The 24,764-nt window shown below is 64.0% G+C and overlaps 2 protein-coding genes across 3 annotated transcripts; one reads left to right on the top strand and one right to left on the bottom strand.

Moving 5' to 3' along the window:
- Positions 1 to 87: 87 nt before the first annotated feature.
- HTRA2 (HtrA serine peptidase 2) lies at positions 88 to 5,655 on the top strand. Its single transcript, XM_027704893.1, is given in 8 exon segments — positions 88 to 447; positions 1,032 to 1,300; positions 1,303 to 1,502; positions 1,696 to 1,728; positions 2,165 to 2,273; positions 2,890 to 2,959; positions 4,963 to 5,058; positions 5,317 to 5,655. Coding segments are annotated over 8 exon segments (1,299 nt in total). The 5' UTR covers positions 88 to 91; the 3' UTR covers positions 5,483 to 5,655.
- A 2,137-nt stretch (positions 5,656 to 7,792) lies between these two features.
- On the bottom strand, positions 7,793 to 24,360 carry LOXL3 (lysyl oxidase like 3). 2 transcript variants are annotated; one of them, XM_027704892.1, is made up of 16 exons: positions 24,276 to 24,360; positions 17,778 to 18,099; positions 16,942 to 17,105; positions 16,367 to 16,578; positions 15,796 to 15,849; positions 13,265 to 13,324; positions 12,780 to 12,999; positions 12,253 to 12,433; positions 11,814 to 11,968; positions 10,913 to 11,086; positions 10,198 to 10,360; positions 9,684 to 9,927; positions 8,991 to 9,106; positions 8,715 to 8,851; positions 8,175 to 8,286; positions 7,793 to 7,970 (listed from the first exon to the last, which is right to left on the bottom strand). In XM_027704892.1, the coding sequence occupies exons 2-16, from the start codon at positions 18,085 to 18,087 to the stop codon at positions 7,897 to 7,899; spliced, it is 2,376 nt and encodes a 791-aa protein (XP_027560693.1). In that variant the 5' UTR covers positions 18,088 to 18,099; positions 24,276 to 24,360; the 3' UTR covers positions 7,793 to 7,896. The 2 variants fall into 2 exon arrangements, with proteins under 2 accessions (XP_027560693.1, XP_027560692.1); XM_027704891.1 differs by lacking the exons at positions 13,265 to 13,324; positions 15,796 to 15,849.
- Between the last annotated feature and the right edge of the window lie 404 nt (positions 24,361 to 24,764).

The raw sequence follows: 24,764 nt of genomic DNA, 5'->3' as shown, positions 1-24,764 counted from the left end.
GGCAGCTCCCGCCCCAGGACTACAGCTCCCAGCGTGCCCCGCGGCCGGGCCTCGCCCCGGCGGGGCGGGGCTTCCGCTCGGCAGCGGCAGCATGGCGGCGGCGGCGCGGAGGGTGCGTGTCCTGCGGGTCCCGCTTCCGCCGGTAGCGTTGCGTTGGTGCCGAGCACTCACCGGAGCCGCCGAGCCTCCTCCGCCACCGCCACCACCCCCGCCCCTTCCTCCGGCGGCCCCCGCTGGGGGCCGGGCGCTGGCGGCGGCAGTGGGCGCGGGGGCGGCGGCGCTGGTGTTGCTGTGGGCCCGGGAGCGCCGGCGGCCCGCGCTGAGCGCGGCCGTGCCCGCCCCGCCGCCCGCTCCGCCGCCCGCCTCGCCCCGCGCCGCCTTCAACTTCATCGCCGACGTGGTGGAGAAAACGGCGCCCGCGCTGGTCTACGTGGAGATCGTGGGCAGGTGCCGGCACCGGGCGGTCCGCGGGAGGGATTCCCCGCTTCCCTACGCGGTGCAGCCTCCGCCGGGCTCTCCTGCAGCCGCCCTGGCCTGTGTCCCTTAACCGGACACGGCGTCCCAGTGGGGTCCCCCAAGTGCCGCGGGAGAGACCGACCCGGTCCCGCTGCCCGTGCACGCAGCCGGCACACGGGGACACGCCGCGGGGACACACGGCTACCACACACCGCTGCCACCTCCTTGTCCTCCGGGACCGTCCAGCAGAGCTGCCTTCCAGGCTGCCCTGTCACTTTGCCTCAGGAGCACCACTTTGCGTTTATTTCGCTTTGCACTCCATAATCTCACCATCCAGCACCTCCAGCCTCTTGGAGCATCTCAGGGCAGCAGCTCTGCCCTCCACCCTGGTCACACCTGTGTCCAGTGTCACACCCTCTGCCTCACAATGGGAAAGGCTGCTGCCCAGACATTCTCCCTGTTCCCCACTGCTTCCCAGCCCTACCCATCTGCGTGGCCCCACCTGCCCTCCCTGGAGCCCCCACCAGACCCCGCAGGGTCCCTGCCACCCCTCCTGACCTGTGCCCCCCTCGCAGGCACCCCTTTCTGGGCCGGGACGTGCCCATCTCCAACGGCTCAGGGTTCCTGGTGTCCCCGGACGGGCTCATCGTCACCAACGCGCACGTGGTGGCCAACCGGCGGCGCGTGCGGGTGAAGCTGGCCAGCGGCGAGCAGTACGACGCCGTGGTGCAGGACGTGGACCAGGTGGCCGACATCGCCACCATCAAGATCAAGCCCAAGGTGCGTGTCACGGCGTGGGGACGTGGGGACCCTCCCTTCGCCCCTCCCGCTCACCGTCCCGCTCCCCGCAGCACCCGCTGCCCACGCTGCCGCTGGGCCGCTCGGCCGAGGTGCGGCAGGGCGAGTTCGTGGTGGCCATGGGCAGCCCCTTCGCGCTGCAGAACACCATCACCTCGGGCATCGTGAGCTCGGCGCAGCGCGGCAGCCGCGAGCTGGGCCTGGCCGCCTCCGACATGGAGTACATCCAGACCGACGCCGCCATCGACGTAAGGGTGTGGGGCTGGGGGGGCTGGGGGGAGGAGGGGGCTCACATGGAGCACGGGGAGCTGAGGGGGTTCTGGCCGGTCACCCGGGCACTGTGGGATCAGCCTGACCCCGTTCCTGGGATCGGCCTCCTGCCGTTGCTGCCGTGCAGGACGGGGTTCTCATGGTCTGCTCGCTCTCTCTCCTCTGCCGCAGTTTGGGAACTCCGGGGGCCCCCTCGTCAACCTGGTGAGTCCTGCTGCTTGTCCCCTTGCTGGCTGGGGCAGAGATGTGCTGTGTGCCCCTCACTCTGTGCCCCTCTACGGGAGCGCTTGTGGGTGCCAGGAGGGAGGGCCTGTGAGTCCTTCAGGCTCCCTGTGAGGAGGAGGGGGAGGATTCAGCCTGGCATGGGAACCCTGTGCAGCATCTGAGGGAGCCAGAGCCGATGGAACTCTGGCGGAGCCAAGCCCTGCCCAGTGAGGCGTGGCTGGTGCTGGTTGGGCAGAGTGAGGAGCTGGGTGGGCTCAGCCCCTGGGCCCTGCCCAGCCTTGGCAGGGTCAGGCAGGACACGGGGGCAGCAGCCTGGGAAGGGGTGGGCACCCAGCTGGGACCTCAGGCTGGTGCAGTAGTTCCCCTGCTCTCCACAGTGACCCAGGCTGGGTATCCCAGTGCCCTTTCCCTGCAGGATGGCGAGGTGATTGGGGTGAACACCATGAAGGTGACATCGGGCATCTCCTTTGCCATCCCGTCCGACCAGCTCCGGAAGTTCCTGCAAAGGGAGGAGCAGCGCAAGAGTGAGTGGGAGCCTCCCTGCTCGGGTGCTGGGGGAGCAGGATGAGAGAGGGAAGCTCTGGCACAGCTGGGCTCCAAGCCTTTCTTCCACATGAGGGCAAGGAGAGCGGGAGAAGGAGCCTTTGGGGTCCCATCTGGCATGAAACTCTCCTGTGCCACTGGAAAGCTGTGCTGCTGCTGCTGCCCTGCCCACAGCTGCCTACCTCTGCTGCAGGTCAGGTGTCCTAAGTAACCTGCATCTGGTGTGCAGTGGTGGAAGTCCAGGTGTAGGATTCAGTGGTAGTGTAGAGAACAAGTCCTTCATTTGGCCGTGTGGAATGCTGCCTCTTTCTGTGCCTCTATGTGTGAGAATTATTTAAGGCAGACTTCTGTTCTCCTGTGATGCCAGGGAGGGACATTCTCAGTCAAAAAACTGACAAACTGGGGAAGCAAAGTCAGTGCAAAATGCAACATCTGTAATACTTTCGCCGGTAGCAAGAGCTGGACTGAGCTGTTGTGGGGACTGGGAATGGCTCTGCACACACTGCCTGCCCTGAGGGCTGTGGGGCTCAGCCCAGCACTGTTCTGAGTGTGTCTCTGTTTTCCAGCCATGACATTCCGTGTCCTTTCCTTCGGCAGGCTCTTGGTTTGGCAATGCAGAGACGAAGCGCCGGTACATCGGGGTGATGATGCTGACCCTCACTCCCAGGTGCCTGTCCTGAGCTTGGGGGCCAAAAGACTGGTCCTGTTGGGGCAGGCGTGTAATGGGATCTTCCCAACTAACTGGAGGTGCCTGGTTTTGGTAGGATTGTCTCCACAGCTTAAACTTTCAGTCCTGAATCTCTTTGTGCTCATGTTGTGGTTAGACTCCAGACTGGTCTAACGAGGCTTGTGGGGAGACCTTCTGGCTCTCTACAACTCCCTGACAGGAGGGGTGCAGCCAGGTGGGGGTCGGGCTCTGCTCCCGGGGAACAAGCAACAGGATGAGAGGAAAAAGCCTCAGGCTGTGCCAGGGAGGTTTGGGTTGGATAGTGGGAAAATTCCTTCCTGGAAAGGGCTGTCCAACTCTGGCACAGCTGCCCAGGGCAGGGGGGGAGACCCCATCCCAGGAGGAATTTAACAGCCCTGTGGATGTGGCACTTGGGGACATGGTCAGTGGTGGTCTTGGCAGTTCTAGGGGGGAGCAGTTGGATTTGATCTTAAGGATCTTTTCTAACCCAAACAATTTTGTGAGTCCATGAAAGACCAATGTCAGGAGCGAACAGGACCTGCACTCTCACCTCTGGGAGCAGTTCTCAAGGGCAGCAGCTGCTCCCGTTCCTTGGCTCTTGCAGCCACGTTTAGGTGACCTTCAGCTGCCTTGTGGGGCTCAGCATGTTGCTGGGGGTGGTGTTGTGCCATGCTGGGCAGACACCTTTCAGGGCCATGCTCTGCTCTCCTAAAGCTCTCGTGACTCCCGTGGGCTGGTTGGGTCTCTGGGCTGCCTGCCCCGGGCACCACGAGCAGCCTCTGGGGCTCCTGCCTGGCCTCAAAGGGAGGAGCAGGGGCTCTGTGTCCCCTGAGGGGGTGGTGGGGGCACAGCCAGCACTGCTGGCAGCCCCAGTGGGTGCCCAGTAGATGGTGCTGGTACTTGGCAGAACCCAAGGAATGTGGGAACCCAGCCTCCTTCTGCTTCCCTGGCCACGCTGCGGGACGGGGTCTGTGAGGAAGCAGCGTGAAATGCGTCAGACGTGGCTCCTGGGAAGCGGGTCCAGGGAAACCACCTGACTGCCAGGCCTCTTTGTCTCCAGGGGGAAGCTCTTCCAAGAAGGGGTTGCTTGCCTTGGAAAAGGGTGACTGGTCTGAACACGCTCATTGCAAAGGCCAGAACCTTTCCCTGGCACAGGAAGGGGAAGCTCTGTGTTGGGCACGGCACAGAGCCCGTTGTTCTGTCAGGAAGGGGTGGCAGCTTGCACTGAGCTGTGGGACAGTGCAGTAGAGCTCTGCACAGACCACTGCCGTATGAGGAGCCCTGACTGGCTGAGCAGGGACCTGGTGGGAGCAGAGCTGGGCAGAGACTGTGAGTGAGGCTGCAGGGATCAGAGCCACTGCAGTGTTCGAGGGAAGAATGCTGCTCTCCACTCTGGGGAGATCCAGCTGGAGTGCTGCACCCACTTCTGGATACGTTCAGGAGGGATGAGAAGATATTGGGGAGAGTCCAAAGTGGAGCTGTGAGAGATGCAGAGTTTAAGCTTGGTTTAGAAAACTTAAAATCTGTGAGAAAGTTGGAGGAACAGGGATTATTTAGTCTCTAGATTCCAGAGGAGAGATGTGGGCAGAGCTCTGGTGACAGGTCTGGCAGGAAGAGGGGCATGGCTTGTGTTGTGTGTCCTGCCCAACCAGAACAGAGAAGGGAAACTGCAGCAGGGGAGGGGTGGGTCTGACACGAGGAAGGGTGATGTGATGTGGGGACGTGCATCACCACAACTCTGATCCAGATGGCAGCTGCTCCAGTAGTTTCCAGCTCTCCCTGGCGCCACTGGGACTCTTGTCCTCTTGTTTTGGCAGAGTGGTGGTGGTGTTTGGGGCTGGCAGCTGTGCTTGTACTCAGCAGCGTGCAGGGACACAGGAGGGGAGGTTCTGTGTCTGTTCTCTGAGCCTGTGCAGCTGGGGTGGGGTGGGAGCCCTGCTCTGCTTCCAGCTCCATCCCTGACGCCAATTCCCACTGTGCAGCATCCTGGCGGAGCTGAAGCTGCGTGACCCCAGCTTCCCCGACGTGTCCTACGGCGTGCTGATCCACAAGGTGATCATCGGCTCCCCGGCCCATCAGTAAGTGCTGCCTCGGGACGTGTGAGGGAGCAGCCGTGCCAGGGGGGATGTGTTTTGCTCCAGAGCAGGAGGGCTCGGGCCTTGCAGCAGAAACCACCTGGGCACCCTTGCCCAGGCTGGGTGTCCCATTGGCTGAGGTACCAGCGTGGCTGGAGGAACACCTGGTGCCACGGCCCAAGGCTCCTGTGCCTGCCCCTCCATCCTGCAGGGTTGGTGAAGCTGAGTGGCTGCTTTGCCCGCTTTGTGCTCCATCTGCAGGGCTGGGCTGAAGGCCGGCGACGTGGTGCTGGAGATCAACGGGACGGCGTCGCGGCGCGCTGAGGACGTGTACGAGGCGGTGCGGACGCAGCAGAGCCTGGCCATGCTGGTGCGCCGCGGCCACGACACGCTGCTGCTCAGCGTCGTGCCCGAGGTCACGGAGTAGTGGGGACCGCCCGAGGGCTGAGAGCAGGACTGAGCTGTGTCTGTGCCAGCCAGGCAGGGCCTGAGAGCTCATGCAGGGCTGGAAGGAGCCAGGAGAGGGGCCCGGCCCGGTGCTTGGATGACTTGTGATGCAGCAATTTCCCTGAGTACTCAAAATAAAGCACTTTTCTAGGGCCCTCCATGCCACATCACCTTCTCACAACAGCAGCAGTTGCCTGGTGGAGGCCGGGCCGCGTGGGACCCTGCCCCTCCTGTCAGTCCTCACACAAGACCTTCCAGGTGGGGAGGAGCTGGCTGTGCCTCCAGGGACCTCCTCAGCGTTAATGGTGTCCTGCCACCTGCTCAGTACCCACACAGCTGGGATCTGACTCCTCCATCTGTACCAGGCTGGCAGCTGTCAAGCTTCGTGCAGCCCCTCTGTGGTGAGAGTGGCCCCGGAGCAGCTCTGGCAGTTCTTCCCTGGAGTGCAGCCGAGCTGCTCTGTGTTGCTGTGGCTGTGCCATGTTCAGCTGGTCACATCGCTTCTGCTGGGAGCTCTGTGAGCATTCCGAGGTCTGTGCCCACATCCCCTCCCATGCAGCAGCGTTCCAGGCCATGGTGAAAGGGGTGTTGATGCTGGACTTTGCCGTGACCGAGGCAGCATCTCCTGGCCCTGATGTTCAGGAGGGCCGAGGGTGGAAGCTGGGCCGGGGCTCTGCCTGTCCCACCCCAGCCCAGTGTCCGCTCCCACACACACCCGGGCCCTGGGGACAGCCGGGCCCGTCCCTGTGCTGTGCAGCTGCCTGGCCGGCCCTTCTGGGAAGGAGCAGCTCCAGCCGTTCCTCGCCTTCCTGGAAGATCCCCCTCCGCTCCCGCGGCGGGAGGCAGCGGCTCTGCGGCGAGGGCGGCCCGGCCCGGCCGCGTCCGGCCCGGTGCGGTGCAGGAATGCGGGTGTCGGGCCAGGCCCGGTGCGGTGCAGGACTGCGGGTGTCGGGCCAGGCCCTGCCCGGGACGGGGCTCCCGGGCCCGGCTGCTGCTTTGGGAGATGAAAGCAGCACAGTTCCTCGGGGGAGCTGCGGCGAGGCCCGGCTCCGCTCCTGCCCCCAGGCGCTCCCCTGCCCCGAGAACAGGCGTCCTTTGAGCAGCCCCGGCCTCGCCGGAGGAATTCGCTGTCCCGGCCAGCGCCGCCGGCGCGGGGGAAATCGCGGCGTGTCTGGCATAGCTGCTCCGGCGGCGCTGACCGCAGCGCGTTCCAGGGCCCCAGCCAAGGCCTCTCCTCCTCCTCCTCCTCCTCCTCCCGGGCTCGGGGGCAGCGCCTGGTGTCCCTACAGCCCGTGTGCTGCAGGCACGACCAGAGCACCGGGTTGAGGTGTGAGAGCTGGGCTGTGCCTCCCTCGGCCCCTGTGTCATGTCCGAGTGTCCCTGCCCAGCGTGTCTTGGCCCCGCCAGGCTCTGCTCCCACACAAGTCGAGGCAGCCCCTCCATCGTGAGCCCCCAGTCCTCATGGGTCACAGCCCCGGGGTGGGATTTCTGCTGGATAACATTTGCCCTGGATCTGGTGCAGGGGAACCAGCACTTCACCACACCCCAGCTGTGCCAGAGTGACCCCTCAGTGCCCCCGATGTGGTACCGTGGGACTGCTGCTGGCCCCTTCCTCTCGCCCACTCGGGCTTCTCCCAGAGCGGGGGAACCTGGTTGAGGGAGTACAGGCAGGGGGCTGGTGCGGGGCCAGCACTGTGTGGACAGGGGGACTGCCTCACTCCACCATCCCAGGAGGTGCAGGGGCTGGCCAGGGGGTGCTCCCATGCCCTGTGCCAGAGTGTGCCAACCAGCCCTGCAGCACGAGCTGTGCCACGCGGGGCAGAGAAGTGCCAGCAGCCACTGGGAAATAGAACTAACAACTTTATAGAGAAAATAAAATTACAACTGAGAGATGGGGTATGAGCCACCCCTGGGCAGTGCTGTGAGCAGGGGTACCCTCACCATCCCTGGGGACCAGGGGCTCCTGAGGCCAGGCAGGGGAATGGGTCCCTGCATGGAGGGTGGGTCCTGGGACCAGCGCAGGGGAGGGATGTGGAGTGAGAGGAACCAGGGCTGAAAGGGAGGAGCGGGAGGTGGGGTACGGCTGGAATGGGAAGGACTGGAGTGGTGGGGGGTGCAGGACCTCCCAGACCGTACCCGTGTGCCGCAGCCCAGGGAACGTGGGCACGGTCTTCTGGCCAGTGGTTGGGGTGGCGGCCCCAGGCTGGGAGGTGCAGGTGTCGGTGCCTCCAGCACCAGCCCCCCGAGGCGGGGAAGGGCAGCCGGTGGCAAGTCCTGGGCAGTCCCCAGCAGCAGCAGTGCCGGGCAAGAGGCCTCCCTGCCAGCCCCCAGGGGCTTCCTCCCACCCATACGGGATGAGGGAGGGAGATGCCCATCTCTCTGGGGTCTGGGGCCCTATGAAATCTGGTTGTTGAGCTGACCCGGGTACTGCTCAAACCGCTTGTTGGCCTCCTCGCTGAGTGCATCTCCTGCAGGCAGAGAGAAAGAGCTGTCAGCTCTGGTGCTGCAGGTCACCCGTCCTGCCGGCACCTCCCCTCCCACAAGAGCTGCCCCCAGAGCCCCAGACCCTGCCCACCCCCATCCCCACTGCCTCCTGCAGCCACATCGCTGCCCTTCTCCCAGGGCAGCCCTGCCCACATGCCCTCGCCCCTGGGCCGTGTCCCGGGCGTTACCGATGTGGCAGCTGTGCACCCAGATGCGGTGCCCGTCGTACTTGCAGTTGCATTTCATGGCGTTGTTGGTGAAATCACTTTCTGCCACCTCGAAGTTGGGGTTGATCACAACCTGTGGGGCACTGACAGTGAGGGCACAGCCCCCTGTCCCACACCTTCCCGGCCTCGGTGGAGCTGTGCCCAGGACAGGAGCCCCGTGCCCCAGCCCCATGGGGTGTGTCTCCCCAGCTGCCCTGGATGTGCTGAGGGCTCCAAGAAGCCACTGTGCTGGGGTGGCTCTGTCCCTGTGCACCGTGTGCCCATGAGCAGCACTGCTCAGAGCTGGAAAACTCATGCAGAAGCCTGTCTGAGCAGCCCTGCATGTCTGTGGGTATGAGGACAGGCACTGTCCTACAGCAGCACACCTGCCAGCCCCACCCAGTTCCAGTGGGAGAGAGGGCCGGGTTGCTGGGGCATGTGGAGATCAGGGGCGTAGGGGCAGAGGGTGGGGGTGCACACGGTAGGGTGGCAGGAGGGGCCGGGGCAGCTCAGGTCCAGCACCTGCAGGATGTAGTTGCCTGGCTTGACATCAGTGATGTCGATCCACTGGCAGTCGATGTCATGCCGGTACAGGTCCCAGCAGCCCACAGTGATGCCCTGCTCCCCGAAGTTGGCACACTCGTACCGCTTGGCCACATCTGCAGGCAGGAGGAGATGCAGCTCATCCCTGCTGCAGCTCCCCTCTGTAGCCCCTGTGACGCCCACCCAGTCTGGCCCCAGCAGCCTTGTGACAGGGACACGGGCAGGGACGGTGCTGCAGGGCCCTGTGTCACTCACCTTCCTCGCACTCCGTGTCCTCCAGGCAGAAGCTGGCCTTGTGTCCCTCAGCCACCTTGGTGCCGTTGGGGGTCAGGATGTCGTAGTGGGTGAAGATGTCCATGCTGTGGTAGTGCCTGTGGGAGGGAGCCAGCGCCTGCTGACTGGAGCCTGGCAGAGGCAGAGACCCCCGGGGCAGACGGGAGACTTGCCCTGCCCTGTGTCAACCCCCCACACCATCTTGGTGAGGGCCTGGCCCCTCACCACCAGGAAGGTCCCCCCAGCCCCTGCTCTGAGGCCGTAGCACCGTGAGTTTGGGCAGAGCTCTGTCCTGCCCTGAGAGTGACACAGCTGTCCCCAGCCAGATGGCCCAGGCAAGCAGAGGGCTCAGCCACAGGGCCCAGCCTACAGCCCTGTCCCTGCCCACTATGGGGCCTCCAACCCCAACACTGCTCCTTCAGGGGCAGCCCTGAGCCAAACAAGGGGCAGCAATGGTACCTCACTCAGCGTCAGCCTCACCCAGCGTTACTCTCACCCGGCATCACTCTCACTCGGTGTCACACTTACACAGCGTCACCCTCTCTCAGTGCCACCCCTGCCCAGCATCACCCTCGTCCAGTGTCACCCTCGCTCAGCCCATTGCAGCAGCACCATCACCCTCTCCCCGCCCAGGCTGCCCCCGCCCACGCCCGTCTCTGCCTGTGCCCCACGCACCGGTGGCACTCGTGCCAGACCCAGGAGTGCCGGCCAGCCTTGGGGCGGAAGTCGGCCCGGCCGTGGTTGTGGATCTGGGAGGAGAAGCGGAGCAGGCGGCGGTGCCCGTAGGGCCAGTTGGCCAGGCGGGCCGAGCTGGAGAGGCAGTTCTCCTCAGCGGCACAGTACAGCATGTGCAGCGGCCGGTCCTCGATGTAGGCCGTCTCCTGCACCAGCGGCGCGTGCAGCAGCAGGTCGGAGGCAGCTGGGGAAAGGCAGCTGCTCTGGGACAGGCCCCACTGCTCAGCGGGGACAGGGCAGTGCCCGGTGCTGGCAGGGATTAGCTGGCCAAGGGGGGATGCGGCCCCATCTGCCGGGCACGGGCTTGACCCTGCAGCCCCTCCATCTGCAAACCCCACTGCCTGCAGCCTCTTTAGCTGCATCCCTGGCCCCACGGGACTGTCATCCACAGACCCCACTGCCCACAGACCCCACCACTCTCAGCCCCCCGCCTGCAGCCCCCGTGGCCGCTCACTCTCGGAGCAGATGATGCCCGCGGCGAAGCGCGTGCCCGTGTTCCTGCAGCTCAGGCTGGCGCCGTGGTGCTGGCAGTGGCTCAGGGACATCTCGTGGCCAGCGCACTTCACCCCGCTCATGACCATCTCTGTCACGTTGCTGGCGTCCCAGTACCACGTCTCCTGAGGAGGGGCCAGGCAGGGTGGGTGGCATGGCTGGTGGCCCGGTTGCCCCAATTCACTCATGCCCAGGCTGCAGCCAGAGCCCCACCACGCACAGCCCTGCCTACACCCCAGGCTGCCCTGTCCTGCAGCGTGGAGCGGCCATGTGCCTCTGTCCCCAGACAGCCCCACAGCTGCCCAGGAAGCGCCGGTGTCTGTGCTCACCAGGGCATCACCGGGGCCTCCCCGCTGGCACCTACCATCACCGCATGCAGGGAGTAACCCAGGCCGAGCTGACGACAGGCCACCATGGCCTCCTTTGTGGTCCAGCCATCGCTGCAGACCGTGCCCCACTTACTGCCTCGCTTCACCTCCACGCGGCCCTCGAACACCGTCCTCCCGCCGGCCAGGCGGATCTGCGGGGAAGGCCTGGGGCCGTGAGCGGGCACCCTGTGCGGGCACCCTGTGCGTGCCACCTCCCGCCCGTCCCCAGCCCTGTCCGTCCTGTCCCCAGCCCCGTGAGCAGTGGTGGTGGCTGCTGGCTGCCCTGGCCAAGCTGGTGCTGGCACCTACTTGTAAGCCGTGGTTAGCGAATCCCAGACCCAGCTGGCGACAGGCCACCATCGCCTCCAGCGTGCCCCAGCCTTCGCCGCAGACCAGACCCCAGCGGGGCTGGTCCCTGTCGCCAGCCCCCACCGCCACCTCGACCCGCCCCTCGAAGCGGCTCCGGCCCCCGCTCAGCCGAATCTGCAGAGAGAGGCAGTGGCAGCATCATCACCATCGCGGGTGATGCTCCCGGGACCGATGCAGTGACGCAGCCAGGGCTGTGCTGTGGTGCCTGACGGGCCCTGGGCCGGGGGCTTCAGGCACATGGGGAGGGGGCAGCCAGGAGCTGAGCAGAGCAACGCACAGCTTTGGGCAGCAGGGAACTTGCTGAAACTGGCAGGCTGGGGGAAAGGGAATCGATTGTGAGTTTGGGAATTGTCTCAACAGAGCAGGGAAAACAGTTCATTTTGAAATGGCATCATTTCAGAAATGACAGGTATGAGAGAGTTAAAAATCATTAAAAGCTCAAACTGGATGAAACGATGGGCCAGGGCAAATGAGAACAGACAGCTTCATTTGCTCGTTTCATCATAGGTAAAAAAATCTCTCTTGGTTGGCCCACAGCGATTTTTTTTCTGATGTTTCTGCTGGGGAGTGGGCACAGGCTGGCAGCAGGGAGAGCAGCAGGGAGCAGCTGCCCCACATCCCCCCTCACAGTGCCCAAAGTCCCCTGCAGCGTCCCCTCTAACCCCCCCCCACAGGGATGGCTGGGACTCCCACCCACAAAATCCCTGAGCCCCCAGGGCAGAGAGAAACGTATGGGGTGCAGAGGAGGAGAGATGAGGGGCCCCTCTAAAGTGGATCCCATGGGCCTCCCCCAGCTCCCCACTCTGGGGTCCCACTGCCAAGAGCCCCCCGTGGTGCGCACCAGGTTCTCGTAGCCCATGTAGGGGATGTTGCAGCGGACAGCTGCGTCCTCCGTGTGCTTGCAGTCCTCCTGCGTGATGTTCTTGAAGGGGCAGCTCCAGAGAGACTTCTCGGTGCCCTGGCACTGCACCTCGTTAAGGTGGATGGGTCCCGTCCCTGCCAGGGGTCAGCAGGACTCAGGACCCCACGACACGGGGATGGCCGGGGCCTCCCTGTCCCCACGCCCGAGGGAGTTGGTGCACTCAAACCTCCACAGCTCCTGCCTGGGCAGCGCAGTCGAGGGGCCGTGGTCCCCTCAGGACTCTCCACGTGCATCCAGCAGCCCAGTGCCCACGGGACAAGCCCAGCCGTGGCTCCCCCCAGCCCAGCAGAGCCCAGACAAGTGCCTCATCTGCAGCCCCCGGAGGGGATGCCTGGCCCCTCAAGCCCAGCACCCTCACCTTGGCCCATGCGTGCCCCGGTGAGGGCCTCCTTGGCACTGCCGAAGCCCAGCTCCCGGCACACCACACTGGCTGACAGCAGGTTCCAGCGGTCGTCACAGATCGTGCCCCACTCGCTGCTCTTGAGCACCTCGACACGGCCCTCGCCGACCCTCGCGCCGCCCTTCAGCCGGATCCGGGGCTGTGGGGAGTGGGGACAGGCTGGTGTGGGACAGTGAGAATGGTGTGGTGCCGATGGCACGGTGGGGCACAGCACAGCCAGCCTGGCACTGCACGAATGGCATGGTGCTGACTGCACGGCGTGGCACAGCATGGCATGGCACAGCACGGCATGGCACAACACAGGGCTGGCCACGACTCCTGGGATGAACAGGGACAGGACACCGGCCCCACCTCGTGCTCCGGAGCCAGTCACCCAGGGACTCACACACCCAGTCTGGGGTGCAGCCTGGGACAGAGCCCAGCAAAGGAGCAGTGTCCGGCTCTGGGCCACCACAGGACTTGTCCCCCCCCTCCACAGGGCTCACCTGGCCCTGCTGCTGCTGCCGCTGTTTCTTCTTGTGGGCATTGCCAGCAGCGAAGAGGGGCCCGGGCAGGCAGCTGACCACGGCGGGCATCCCGGCCCTGCAGGGAGCTGAGGCATTGCCTCGGTAGAACTCGAAGGTGCACATGGAGAGATGCACCTCTGTCCCCGTGCATGACACCGAGTGCAGGCGGTAGTTGAGCTGCTGCCGCTCCGTGAAGAGCCTGCAAGGAGGGAGGAGCCCTGAGCCACAGCCAGCGAGGCCAGTGGCAGTGGAAGTGTCACCAGCCACCCTGCCTGCGGCTGCACGCGCTGCCTGTGCCCCTTTCACCATCTCCAGGGTGACATGTAGTGCTGGCCAGGCACCCACCCCTCACCAACTGCCTGTCCCACATCCCCAGCAGCACAGGAACACACGTGGGGACACGCAGGCTCTGGTGGGACTGCGTGGGGCTCTTGGCTCTCAGGCTCTCCACTGGAGCCATTTACCTCTTCGTGGGCCCTACGTCCTCCCTGCGCTTTTGTTTAGGCTGAGATTTGGAGGCCAGCCTGGAAAACAGAAAACAACCATCACAGAGCCCAGGGCACGGCCTGCCCTGGCTTCACTGGGGGCTGAACTGGGCACCTTGGCCCCCAGGGAGACTCATGTGCATCCCCTTCATGTCACACATGGGTGCCACAGCATCATGTGCTGCCAGCAGTGTGATACAGCTGCCCTCTGCAGCAATGATGCAGTTTCCTGCACGCATCCCACAGGGAAACTGAGCTGGATGCAGCCACATCCCGCGCTGCCTCGTCACACAGCAAAAGATCAAACATCAGCAGCCACGATTTGATCTGTCGGGTGTGAGTGAGGCGTCTCTGTGCCCTCAGCCAGACACCAGACACCCGTCACTGCACGATGCCCCCGGGGAGCAGGACACCTGGCAAGCAGCAGCAAGCAAGTGGCACAGGCGGTGAGTGCTCACCCCGGGGCCACAGAGGCTGCAGCCTGGCAAGAACCTGCTGCCAGCGGAGGGAGCGGTCCGGGCACAGGCCAAGCTGTGGCCAAGCTTTCCTCTGGGAAGAGGAGGCTGCCCAGGGCCCAGCACACACAGTGTAGATGTGGTCCCAACATCCTCAAATGCTTTGCTTCCCTCAGAGAACAGAGCCAAAACCCCAGAGCCCACAAGGAATGAAGAGCAAAGTGGCCCAAAGCAGGGCAGGGGACTGACACCCTCAGGGACCAGGCAAAATCAAGCCTGGCCACTGGCCCCACAGCCCAGCAGCAGGTTGGTGTCAGCCTGCACAGCCCAGCGAGCCCCAGGACACAGCACGGGCCTGCTGGGAATTGGGATTCAGATGGCTGCAGGGCATCAGCCCATTCACATTCAGGAAGCCACATCTGGATCCTGCACCCGGTTCTGGGTCCCCAGGACAAGAAGACGTTATGTGCACAGCACGAGGACCGGGGGGAGCAGCAGGACAGTGGGGTGGCAGGGGAGGGGGCACAGGGCTGGTCCAGCCGGGGCTGCCGTGGGTCAGGGGCACTGCAGCACCGACCCCCACCTGTGAGGGGCTGCTTGGCTCTTCCAGTGCAGAGGGAAGAGCTCAAGAGAAAACAGGCGTGACTGGAAACGCAAGGTTCAGGCTCGGGGTAAGGAAAACCTTTTCCCCGTGAGGGCTGTGTCGCATTGGAGCAGAGGCCACAGGGCTGCAGGATCTCCATCCTTGGAAGATTTCAAAAACCAACTGGATAAGGTTCTGGGCTGACCCATGGCCAGCCCTGCTCCACGCAGAGAGTTGGACCAGGGCTCCCCAAGGTCCCTTCCAGCCTGGATTAGCCCGTGCCCCACGTATCACTGTGGCTGCACAGCCCCAAGTTGATCAGCTCTGCAAAGCAGGGCGTGGCTTTCCAGAACCAGCTCCTGCTCCGGGCAGAGGGACGGGAGCCAATGGCAACCTCATGGAATCACAAAGCATTTTGACCAGTGCTGCAGGGGAAGGACCTGCTCGCTGGGGAAGGGGCAGTCAGCACCAAACCACCCAGGAAACAGCACATTGCAGCAAGCAGGACCTGCAGGTGGGGGTTTGAGGAGACCCCATGGAATGATCCTGCCTGGATTCCCATCGGCAGTTGCAGGAGCTGGCAAGGATGGCTGTTGGTGACACAGGCATGGGAAGGGTCACAATGAAGAGCTTGTGATGGCTGTAGGGCACCAGGGAAGGTGGTGGGACAGGAGTAAGGCCATGTGCTGGGGGCAGTGCAACATCTCCACACGGCAACGGGCTCAGGCAAGAGAGGAGCCATTCCACAGCCCCGAGAGAATGGGCTCCAGCTCACTGCACCCACCACCAAATCCAGCAGCAGGATTCAGGGATGGAGGGAAAAGGCAGCCAGACCATTCCCTGGGTCTGGCAGAAAGCCAGCAAGATCGAATGGGCAGAGGATGCAAGAAACCCCGAGCAGATGCAGCACTTGGGGCAGGTCCTGCCACACTGTGCCCATCCCACTGGTGCCCAACACTGCTGAGCAAGGGCTCTGGTGCCCCTGCCAGCCCACCCCCCAGGGAATGGAGGGGTGTGCAGCCTTTCCAGCTTCCCCACTGCTGCTTTCTGCAGAAAGCAGCCCATTTCCACAGCCCTCCTCCCCATCCGCCAGGAGAGACAGCTCTGCTCCGAGGCCTCCTGCTCCTCACAGGGCTGCAGTGTCCATGTGCTGCAGCCCTCTCCACCACTCCCAGGGCACCCTGCTCACTCTGTGCCAGGACTCCTGCCTGGTGTGCAGCGTGGGAACTGCTCTGCTTGAGGCATGGCCAGCCTGGGAGAGAGATCGTCTCTCGTGGGGGACTGGGGAGCCCGGCACACACAGGCAGGTCCCCCGGGGTGGGATTTGTCTTACTGGGCCGGCACAGCCCAGGCCCTCAGTCTGCTCCGTCCAGATCTGTTTGTGCCAGGATCCATTCTGACGGCAGAGACTGGTGGGGCCAGGCAGCCCAGCTCTGCCACAGCTCAGCAGACGGGGCACCCCAGCCCCTTACCTGCTGCCTGGCCTCGGGCTCCGGCCCTTCGTCCTGGCTGCTCGCTTCAGCCGCCTGCAGAGCAACACTAGAGCTGCCTGGTCAGGGCACACCCAGCACCAGGCACCACGCTGGGCACCGCTGTGACAGCCTGTCCCTGCCCCTCACCCAGGCCATGGTGCTGCTGGGGTATCCCAGCCTGCCTTGACTGCAAACCTCCCCTTGGGATGGGAACCCCCACACTCTGCATCAGAGGGAAATGATATTGCACCACTGTCAGGGAGCAAAAGCTGCTCTCTTGGAGCGGCCTCTGCAGTAGTGCATGAGACAGGTGGGCAGCCACAGCCCCCCAGCCATGCCACGGACTCCTGGCTCGGTTAGCGAGTGCCCACACGGCCAGCTGGTGCTCGGACTGGAGAGCAGCAGGAATGGGAGGGATTCTGGGGAGCCACAATACCCAAAAGCACAGCCCCTACTGTCCCCCCAGCACTGCCCCTTGTCCCTGGCACCATCCCCAGCTGTGCCCCAGCCCCATGCCCCTGGCTGTTCTCCAACACCCCACCCCCAAGGGCTCCCTGCTGGCCTCACTCACTTGTAGAAGTTCCTGTTGACCTTCTTCTCAGCTGGGAAGCCCATCATGCCGCAGATGACGCGGCTGTTGTGGCTGTCCCAGCCCTCGTCACAGATCTGTGCCCAGCTGTCCTTGTAGCGCACCTCCACGATTCCCTCTGTCACTGGCAGCTGCCGCCGCGCCCCCGACACCACCGGCCGCAGGCGCACCTCCTCCACGTGGCTCTGCTCCGCCTGCAGGGCTCAGGTCAGCCTGGGCTCACACTGCACCCCGCTGCCCCAGCTCCTGCCAGCCCACTGCCAGGGATGCTCCGAGGATGCAGTCACGGGTGAAGCACAGGGATGGCCAGGTCCTGCATCCCCGCCGGCCACATCCAGTGGCCCTGGGTGGCCAAGGACCTGACCCTGTGTAGCCCACGCCCCTCATCACCCTCAGCACCTCCGGGGAGCACAACCAGGAAAGCCAGTGCCACCCTCCTGTCACCTTGGGATCCTGCGCCATGAGGGAGAGTGCCCAGAGCACCCCACACCCAGGCACCCATCCAGGATGCTCCGTGGGAGCATGGTGCTACCCACCCTGGCTATCAGCTTCCTCACCTCAATGACGTTGGAGTCCTTGAAGCCCGGGATGCGCTCATCCTTGCAGATGACACCCGCATCTTCCTCATGGCTGCAGTCGCTGTTGCCCCAGCCCCGGTGTTTGCAGTCCCCGATGCTCTTCTCACCTCCGGCACAGTTCACGTTGTCCAGCCAGATCCGCCCTGCCAGACACAGGCCAAGGCTGAGGGAGCAGAGAAGGTGCCCAAGGAGCACGGCCAGGGACCACGGAGGTGCACAGCTGGATGGGGCTCCCTCAGCACAAAGGCGAGGCCAGCAAAATGCCAAAACTAAAGCCCTGGGTGAGAGATCTGCAAACGGGGAGTCTCCAGCTCCCCAAGGGGCTGCTCTGACAGTCATAGAGCCCCACATAACATGCATAAAGCCCCATATCCTGGGCTCTGGACAGCCCTGCACGCACTACATCTCTACACCTCTGCCTACACCAACCTGAGCCCACCATACTGGCCCCCCCCAAGCCATGCGTAGCCCCGCGACAGCCCCTCACACCTGCACAGCAGCTCACATTCAACCGTTCAGAGGTTCCCAGTCCACTTTGCATGTGCATACAGACACACACGTGCACACACAACACACACACACATGTGCACACATGTGTGCACTCACACGTGCACACGCACATGTGCACACACACACATGTGCGCACACACACACACACATGCACACATGCACTGCTGGGCACTCGGCAAACAGGGGCCCTGCCCGGCCCCACCCTCCCCCCCCAGCAGCACATGCAGCCCTGCTGGGGCACACACCTCGGACCAGGTGGTGCAGGGGGCTGTGCCGGGGGGCTGTGCCCACCACCCCGCTCTTACCGACGCCTTTGCCATACTTGGCGCTGTGGGCCCAGCCGGTGGCAGCCACGAAGCCGAGGTGCCGGCACAGCACGTGCGCGTTGCCCAGCGTGAAGTCGTCATCGCAGATGGTGCCCCACTCGTCGTTGTAAAAAACCTCGACGCGGCCCTCGTTGTGCTTGCGCGGGTAACCGGCCAGACGGAACTTCAGCTGGGGCCCGGGAGCGTGCGTGGGGCCCAGGGGGGTGGGCTGGGAGCCGCCCACCCCCAGCCACACGCTGCCCAGCAGCACCAGCAGCTCCCGCCATGCCCACGTGCCGCAGCCTCCCATGGCAGCCTGGCTCTGCAGGGGCACAGAGGGTCAGGGGACGTGCATGCCGTGCCAGAACACCAGCCCCCCCATCCAGCCCTTCGATGGCTAAACCCCCTGCCCAGCACCAACACACCATGTGCCTTGTCCCTCCAGAGCCAGCCCGGTGCCCCCGCACACGGCTCCCGGTCCTGCACCCCTGGGGCTGTCAGGGGCTCTGCCCAGTGCCCCCCACTCCACGGCCCCCTCTGCCAACAGCTGCTACTGAGCCCCCACCGTGCTGCCCGGTCACAGCCACTGCACCGAAGGGCAGCGAGGACAGACAGGCACGGGGATGTGTGTCACCCTCAGAGAGGTGGCTGGAAGGAGGGGGATCAGCTGCCAGGGCTGAGGGAGCTGGAACAGTCCCAGGGCACAGGGAAAGTCCAGCTGGGCTGACCAGGAGCTCGATCCAGCAGGAGAAATGAACGGCTGCTGGCCCAGAGGATTCCAGTCCATGCTCCTGCCCTCTGTGAGGAGCAAGGCAGCCAAAGCATTTGCATTCCTGTGCTGCCTTTCTCCATTACTCCAACAACATCTGTGGCTCCCTGAATACCTGAGGGAGATGTGGTATTCCTGCACCAGTCCCATCGCAAACAATAGTGAAAACCCTTCTCTGTGAGCTACCCTCCCTTCCTGGTGCAGCATTCCCAGGGATCCCATACCCAGGAGCAGCATTTCTGCACAGGCTGTGTCAGCAAGCTCAGGCCAATGCTCACCCAAGACCACCAGCATGGCCACCCACCCTCCTCCCACCACTGCAGCCCCATGCCACCCTTCCAGCCAGTCCCTTCCACACCCCCCAAAACACCCCCAGGACAGACCCCCAGCAGGACGTCTCTGTGCCCCACATCCCCCCAAGCACAGATCCTGCCCGCCACACTCACACAGACCACGTTTGTCATTAGACAATATTAAAAAGCACTAACTTTTTAGGTCTAGCTTTCCCAGGGCCATTTAAAATTCCCATGTTTATCTGCAGCATCACAGAGGAAGGAGAACAAATTCAAGTCCTGACAATGCTCCCAGTCGGGGCTGTGCCACAGGGACCCTTCCCGCAGATCCACCCCATGGTGCCAGCATGATTCCCTGCAAGGCTTCATCCCGTGCTCTCCTCTCACTGCCCACGTGCCAGTTTGGGGAGGGATCCTCAGAGTGAGGGAGTCGGGGGGTCCTCCCGGACAGCACAGCCCCTACAGGCCCTCACCATCAGCCTGGCCACCCACACAGGGCTGGAGGCTGGCACGGTTGCCCCACCACCCCACCAACCTCCAGGGCAGGGTTTCTAGAGAGGAATCAGCCCTGTTGCTGCTCTGTTCACTTTTCCAGATGATGGGGACCTGGTCCCCACTCCAGCCCCTGGGAATGCTTCCTGGGCCAAGGCAAGGATGAACCAGGATGGTGCCCAGTGCCAGCCCCTTTTCCACGCCCATTGCACCAACAGAAGCCCCCACAGGACCCAGCTCTGCCGCCTGCCTGCTCCTTTGGGCACACACCACATCAGAGGTGCCATCTGGAGCAGCAAGTCCCTTGGGATGAGCACCAGGGGTCTCCAGAGATGCTCAGGGAGAGATAACAAGGAGTGACAAGGACCGGCACCACTGGTCCAGTTCTACACCAGATACAGTGGTGGGAATGACTAAGCACTCAGTGCTTAGTTGAGTTCAAAAGGTAAAAGGTTGGACTTGATGATCTTGGAGGTCTTTTCCAGACTCTATGATTCTATGAAGCACAGCAGCCCCCTCGGTGCAACCACATCAGCACGGATCTGGCTCTCTCCTCTATCGGAGCTGGGGCACAGGAGACACCACAGAGCTGGTGGGGACATGGCACAGGCAGGAGCGTGCACTGGCCCAGGCACCCGGGCCCCCTGGGGTTGGTGGGAGCCAGCTCTGGGCTAGCAGTACCTCTGCTGCCTGCTCTGGCACCACGAGAACAGCAGAGCCCAGCAGGAAGCGTTTGTGGGAAGGCAGCAGGGAAACGCTCTGCTGAACCTTTTACCCAGCCTGTCCTGGCAGGAGGAAGGGAGGGCGGGTGCAAAGAGCCACCCCAGCCATGCCAACAGATTAGGAAAGGGGGTTTCTGGGTATGGGACAGGAACGCTCCATCCTCATCTCCACATCACCTGGAAAGCAGCAAAGGGACGAGTTTACCACTCACAGAAGTAAAAAACCTTCTTATTCTACCCATCAGTCACCAAGGGGACATTGCCCTGCCCAAAGGAAGCATTATAAACCCTCAGAGCTATCCTGACACACAAATCTGGGCCCCCTCAGTGCCCCCTGTCACACACCCAGTGACGTGGGGAAAGCTGCAAGCACACAAGAACTGGAGCTTCCCTGACTCTCGCCCTGGGTGAGCAGGATGCTCTGCTGTGGGCAGTCACCGGGCTGTTTCACAATGGGGTCAGTACAACCCTAAAGGACAGCAGCACAATTAATGCCAATCTCCTCAGTCCAGCAGAAATAGCCCGTGTCAGGAAGTGGGAATGGCCTTTTATGAGATCACAGGTCCAGTTAATTGGAGTAACTGTGTTGATACAACAGGCTGAGACTGGAAGGCATTCGATTCATCTTGCACCACCTTTTAATGAATAATTAGCACTCAACAAAATCAGTGCACCTTCTGCTAAGTGGATTAAAACTGGTCACCTGCTGGAACTAAAATGTGGTTAGATGGGGAAGTCACCATTCCGTGGGCTTTCTGGTGAGGATCACATGTTTTTCAAAGCAAAACTGTGCCAGGAGGAGGAAAAAAGTCCCCTCCTGGTACAGACTGCAGAGACAAAACCGGGGCGGGGAGCAGGGATGGGGACAGGGACAGACCTGCACAGCCCGGTAAAGCGGCACCGTGCAGCCTGTACCCCTGGCTACAAGGAAAATTTAAACCTGTGCATTGAGGAGCAAACCACGTAGGACCACAGACCAAAATGTGGCACCTGAGAAACTGCTTGGGCTTTGTGCAGCAAAGCACTGAGTCCCCACTGAGACTCAGCAGCGTAACCTCCAGGGTCTGTAATCTCTTCTCCCAGGTCCCAATTCAACTCTGCTCAGGCTCCGGTGTCCCTTGTCCCCACTGCACTTCCTCTGCCCTGGCACCTCAGCTCTGTCACTCACCTCGTTGTTTCCCAGTGACGTGCCCTGCCCAGGTCTGTGCAGGCCAAAGCCCTTCCCGTGCCCGGCCCAGGACAGCTGACAGGGTGAGCTCCCTGCAGCACAGCACAGCTTCTTCCCTGTTTCTGTACCACCTCCCTCTCTGAACAAGCTCCATGTCCGTGTCCCGGGCAGTCAGGCTAACAGGGCTCTCTTTGTCCACATCACTTTTTCCGTTTTCGGAGGCATAAGCTGTGCGTTTGCTCCTCTCCAGCTGTGTGACACTGCCCGGCTGCTTGCTCCACTGGCAGGCTCTGCTCCGGTCCTGCGTGCTGCTCTGGATGGGGAGCCCACCCCAGCACCCCGACCATCCTGCTGCCAGCTGCCCACTCCAGCCAGGGACAGTCTCTTCTTGGACCAGGGCTTGGGCTGTGCCACGCTCAACGTGCTGCCCCGGGCACGGCTGCACAGCAGCACTCCCCTGCAAGGGGAAAGGGCTCGGGAGGATGGGCTGGCTGGAGTGAGCGCTGGGCGTGGGAGCCTGGAAGCACCCCAGGTCCTTGCCACTGCCCAGGAAACCTCAGGAATGTCCCAGCTGGGTGTGCACGGGGCCCGAGTCACATCCCAGCCCAGGGCACAGCTGGCACTACTGGTGGGGTGTTCAAGAGCCCTGCAGAGCCAAAACCCTGGGGTTCCCTTCACCCCCCAGCCCCAGCCCTCAGCTGCTGAGGCTGGCACGGGCGTGGGGACCCTTCGGGGCAGAGGGCAGCCCCACATGGCAGCAGGAGCCACGGCACTGCTCTGCCTGCTCTCATGCCGGCCCACTGGCTCTGCCTGACCCGGTGAGTGACGGTGGCTCCCATTGCCCCCCCAGACAGAGTCACCCTGATAGGGCCTGCAGCCCTCATGGCCAGGCACTGCCCCCACCATCACTCTGCTCCCCCAGGTGTCCTGCACAGGGGCTGGTAGGGTGAGCGGTGCCAAGCAGGGCTGCCCAGGGCCCAGAGGGGGCTGCAAGTTCCCAAGGACTGTTCCAATCGGGTTTGTCATTTGGCACTCACCAGGCATGCAGAGGGACATTAGTCTGCCCCAGCAAAACCCCGGTGAATGGATCTTGGGAAGGGGCAGCTCCTGGTGAAGCAGGTCCCCAGGCGAGTCCACATATTTGATCAGCACCAGGCATCCCTGCTGGCACGGGGGTGACATCCCAAGCCACAGCAGCAGGGGAAGGCCAGGCCATCGTGGCCCGACAGGAATGTGCTCACTCAGCAGCAGCCTCGGACGCATGCACGGCGACAGGGAACATCCCAAGCACCGACAACTGGGAGGACTCAGAGAAGAGCAGCACAAGTGACCGAGGACCTGGGAAACCCGCCAGCATAAGGGAGAGGAAGCTTGCTCTGTTTATCCTTCCTTGGGAACGTTAAGGGGTGATAGAGTCACACTCTGTTGAGGCCCATGCCAGGACATCCCTCAGAGCATGAGGTCACGTCCTCAGCACTCGGGGCAGGAGAAGGTCTGGTGAGTCCCATGGCTCCAGAGCTCCATCCCTCCCCTTGTCCCCAAGGCCCCGGCACGCACAGACCAGAGCTGGGCCTTTCGCAATCCGGCTGCCTGGATGAGCCTGTTCGCTCTTCCTGCTTCCCAGCAGCCCTGGGATGCATGAAGCAGGGGAGACTCAACACTCCCACCCCGCTCAGGAGGGGACCTGCTGGCTCCCTGCCTGCAGGGCCCCCACGGATCGGAGCTCCAGGGTCAGCAGTGCCGAGCTCTGGAGGGGAGCAGGATGCCACAAACAAACTGGTCTCAGAAGCACCGGGGAGCAGCCCAGGGTCACCACGGAAACCTGGCCACCCTGGCAGGCTTGGCATCACCTCCCGCCGGCTGGGAGCTCACTGCCCCTTGCTGCCCCGAAAGCAGGGTTTCTGCCCCACCACCCACTGTGTGCCCCCATCCCAGGCAGGGACAGGGACCCCGCTGAGGAAAGGACACTCTGGCTCTCGGGGTGTCAGCAGGGGCAGAGCACTGTGTGGGGCTGGGGCTGCACTTCCCTTCCCTTGCCAACTCCAGGTCCAGCCCCTTTGGGCTACCCGATGTCCCAGTATCCTGCTGTAACCCTCTAAGCCAGGGCAGGTCACAGCAGCTCCTCGCAGCTCCTATCCCCACCCAGCCTCCCCAAGACATGGCACGGCCCTCAGCTCTGCCCACTCTGCTCTGAGCTTCCCCGGGCTCCAGAGGGGCAGCCCTGGGAGGGACCAGCTACAGACAGGAAGGAAAGATCCCAGAGGAATTTGCAGACATCAGTCATCAGCCGCAAAGTCTGGACAGCCCCGATGGACTGAGGGGGTGGCAGCGAGTCTGAGGACTGCGGTGTGGGTGGTGGGTCCGGGGTCCCAGGCACCCCGGAGCAGGGAGCCAGCTTGCCTGGAGCTGCTGGAGGGAGGGGGTTGGCTCAGCTGCGGGCTCCTTTGAGAGCAGCTGAGAAGACACAAGGCCAGCAGCGAAGAGAGAATCACCTCTCCAGCCGCGCCAGCCCTCCTGCCTCACATCCCTCCATCCATCCATCCTCTCTTCCAACAGCTACGGCAAGTTCGGTCTTCAGGGAACTCCCGAGCCTCCACCGACCCTTGTAACCGGCAGCTCGGCCCACGAGCCTCCCGCAGCCCCCATACAGCACGGCTGGGGTGCGGTACAGCACGCACAAACCTGCGGATCTGCCGGGCGGCCCTTACCGCAGGACACACGCGCTGCCCGCGCCCGGTCACTCTGCCCACGGGGCACGGGCACGGCCCACGGCACGGCCCCGCACCGCGGCACACGCGGCGCCCACGAGGACGGCACGGACACGCTCTGACCACCGGGGCTTTGGAGCGGTGAGACCCCCCCCGGGACACCCCCGAGGCGCCCGGGCCCCGCTCGGCGCAGCCCCCGCCGCTCCTGGGGCAGCCGCGCTCCCCGCCGGCCCCGGGCGGGACCTCTGGTCCCTGCGAGATGCGCGGCAGCGCCGAGCGACAGCGTCCGGCCGAGCGCCGGCGGCCCGGGCCGAGCCGTACCGAGCCGAACCGAGCCCCGTCGAGCCGAGCCGTACCGAGCCGTGCCGAACGGAGCCGTGCCGAGCCGAGCCGTGCCGAACCGAGCCGTATCGTGCCGAGCAGAGCTGTACCGTTGCCGAACCCGAGCAATTTCGGTCCCTGCCGCCCCGCTCCGCCCCGGCCCGCCCCGCGCCGTGCCCGTGTCCGGGGCCGCCCGCGCCGCCCCGGCCCGCGCCGAGCGGCCCCGGGCCCCCAGCCCGTACGGCCAGGACGGGGCCCGCGCCCCCCATCCGCTGCCCCGGGATGGGGCCGGTCCGACCGCGGCCCCCGCCCCGGCTGGGCTCCACTCCAGGGCCGGCCCCGGCCCCCGGGACGGAGCCTCGGGGGCTGACCTGCCGCTCAGGGGGGCGAGAGGGGGCTGCCAGCCGCGCCCGCCCCGGGCTCTCGGCAACCCCAGCCCCCTCCTCACCCCGGGGCGGGGTCACCCGGCTCTGGAGGGCAAGGGAAGGAAACCTCCAGCACTGGTGTGCCCCTG

This window comes from Neopelma chrysocephalum, unplaced genomic scaffold (assembly GCF_003984885.1).
Source record: "Neopelma chrysocephalum unplaced genomic scaffold, ASM398488v2 Primary Assembly neopelma1_296, whole genome shotgun sequence".
NCBI classification, from domain to species: Eukaryota; Metazoa; Chordata; class Aves; order Passeriformes; family Pipridae; genus Neopelma; species Neopelma chrysocephalum.
This window is presented reverse-complemented; position numbering and strand designations above follow the sequence as displayed.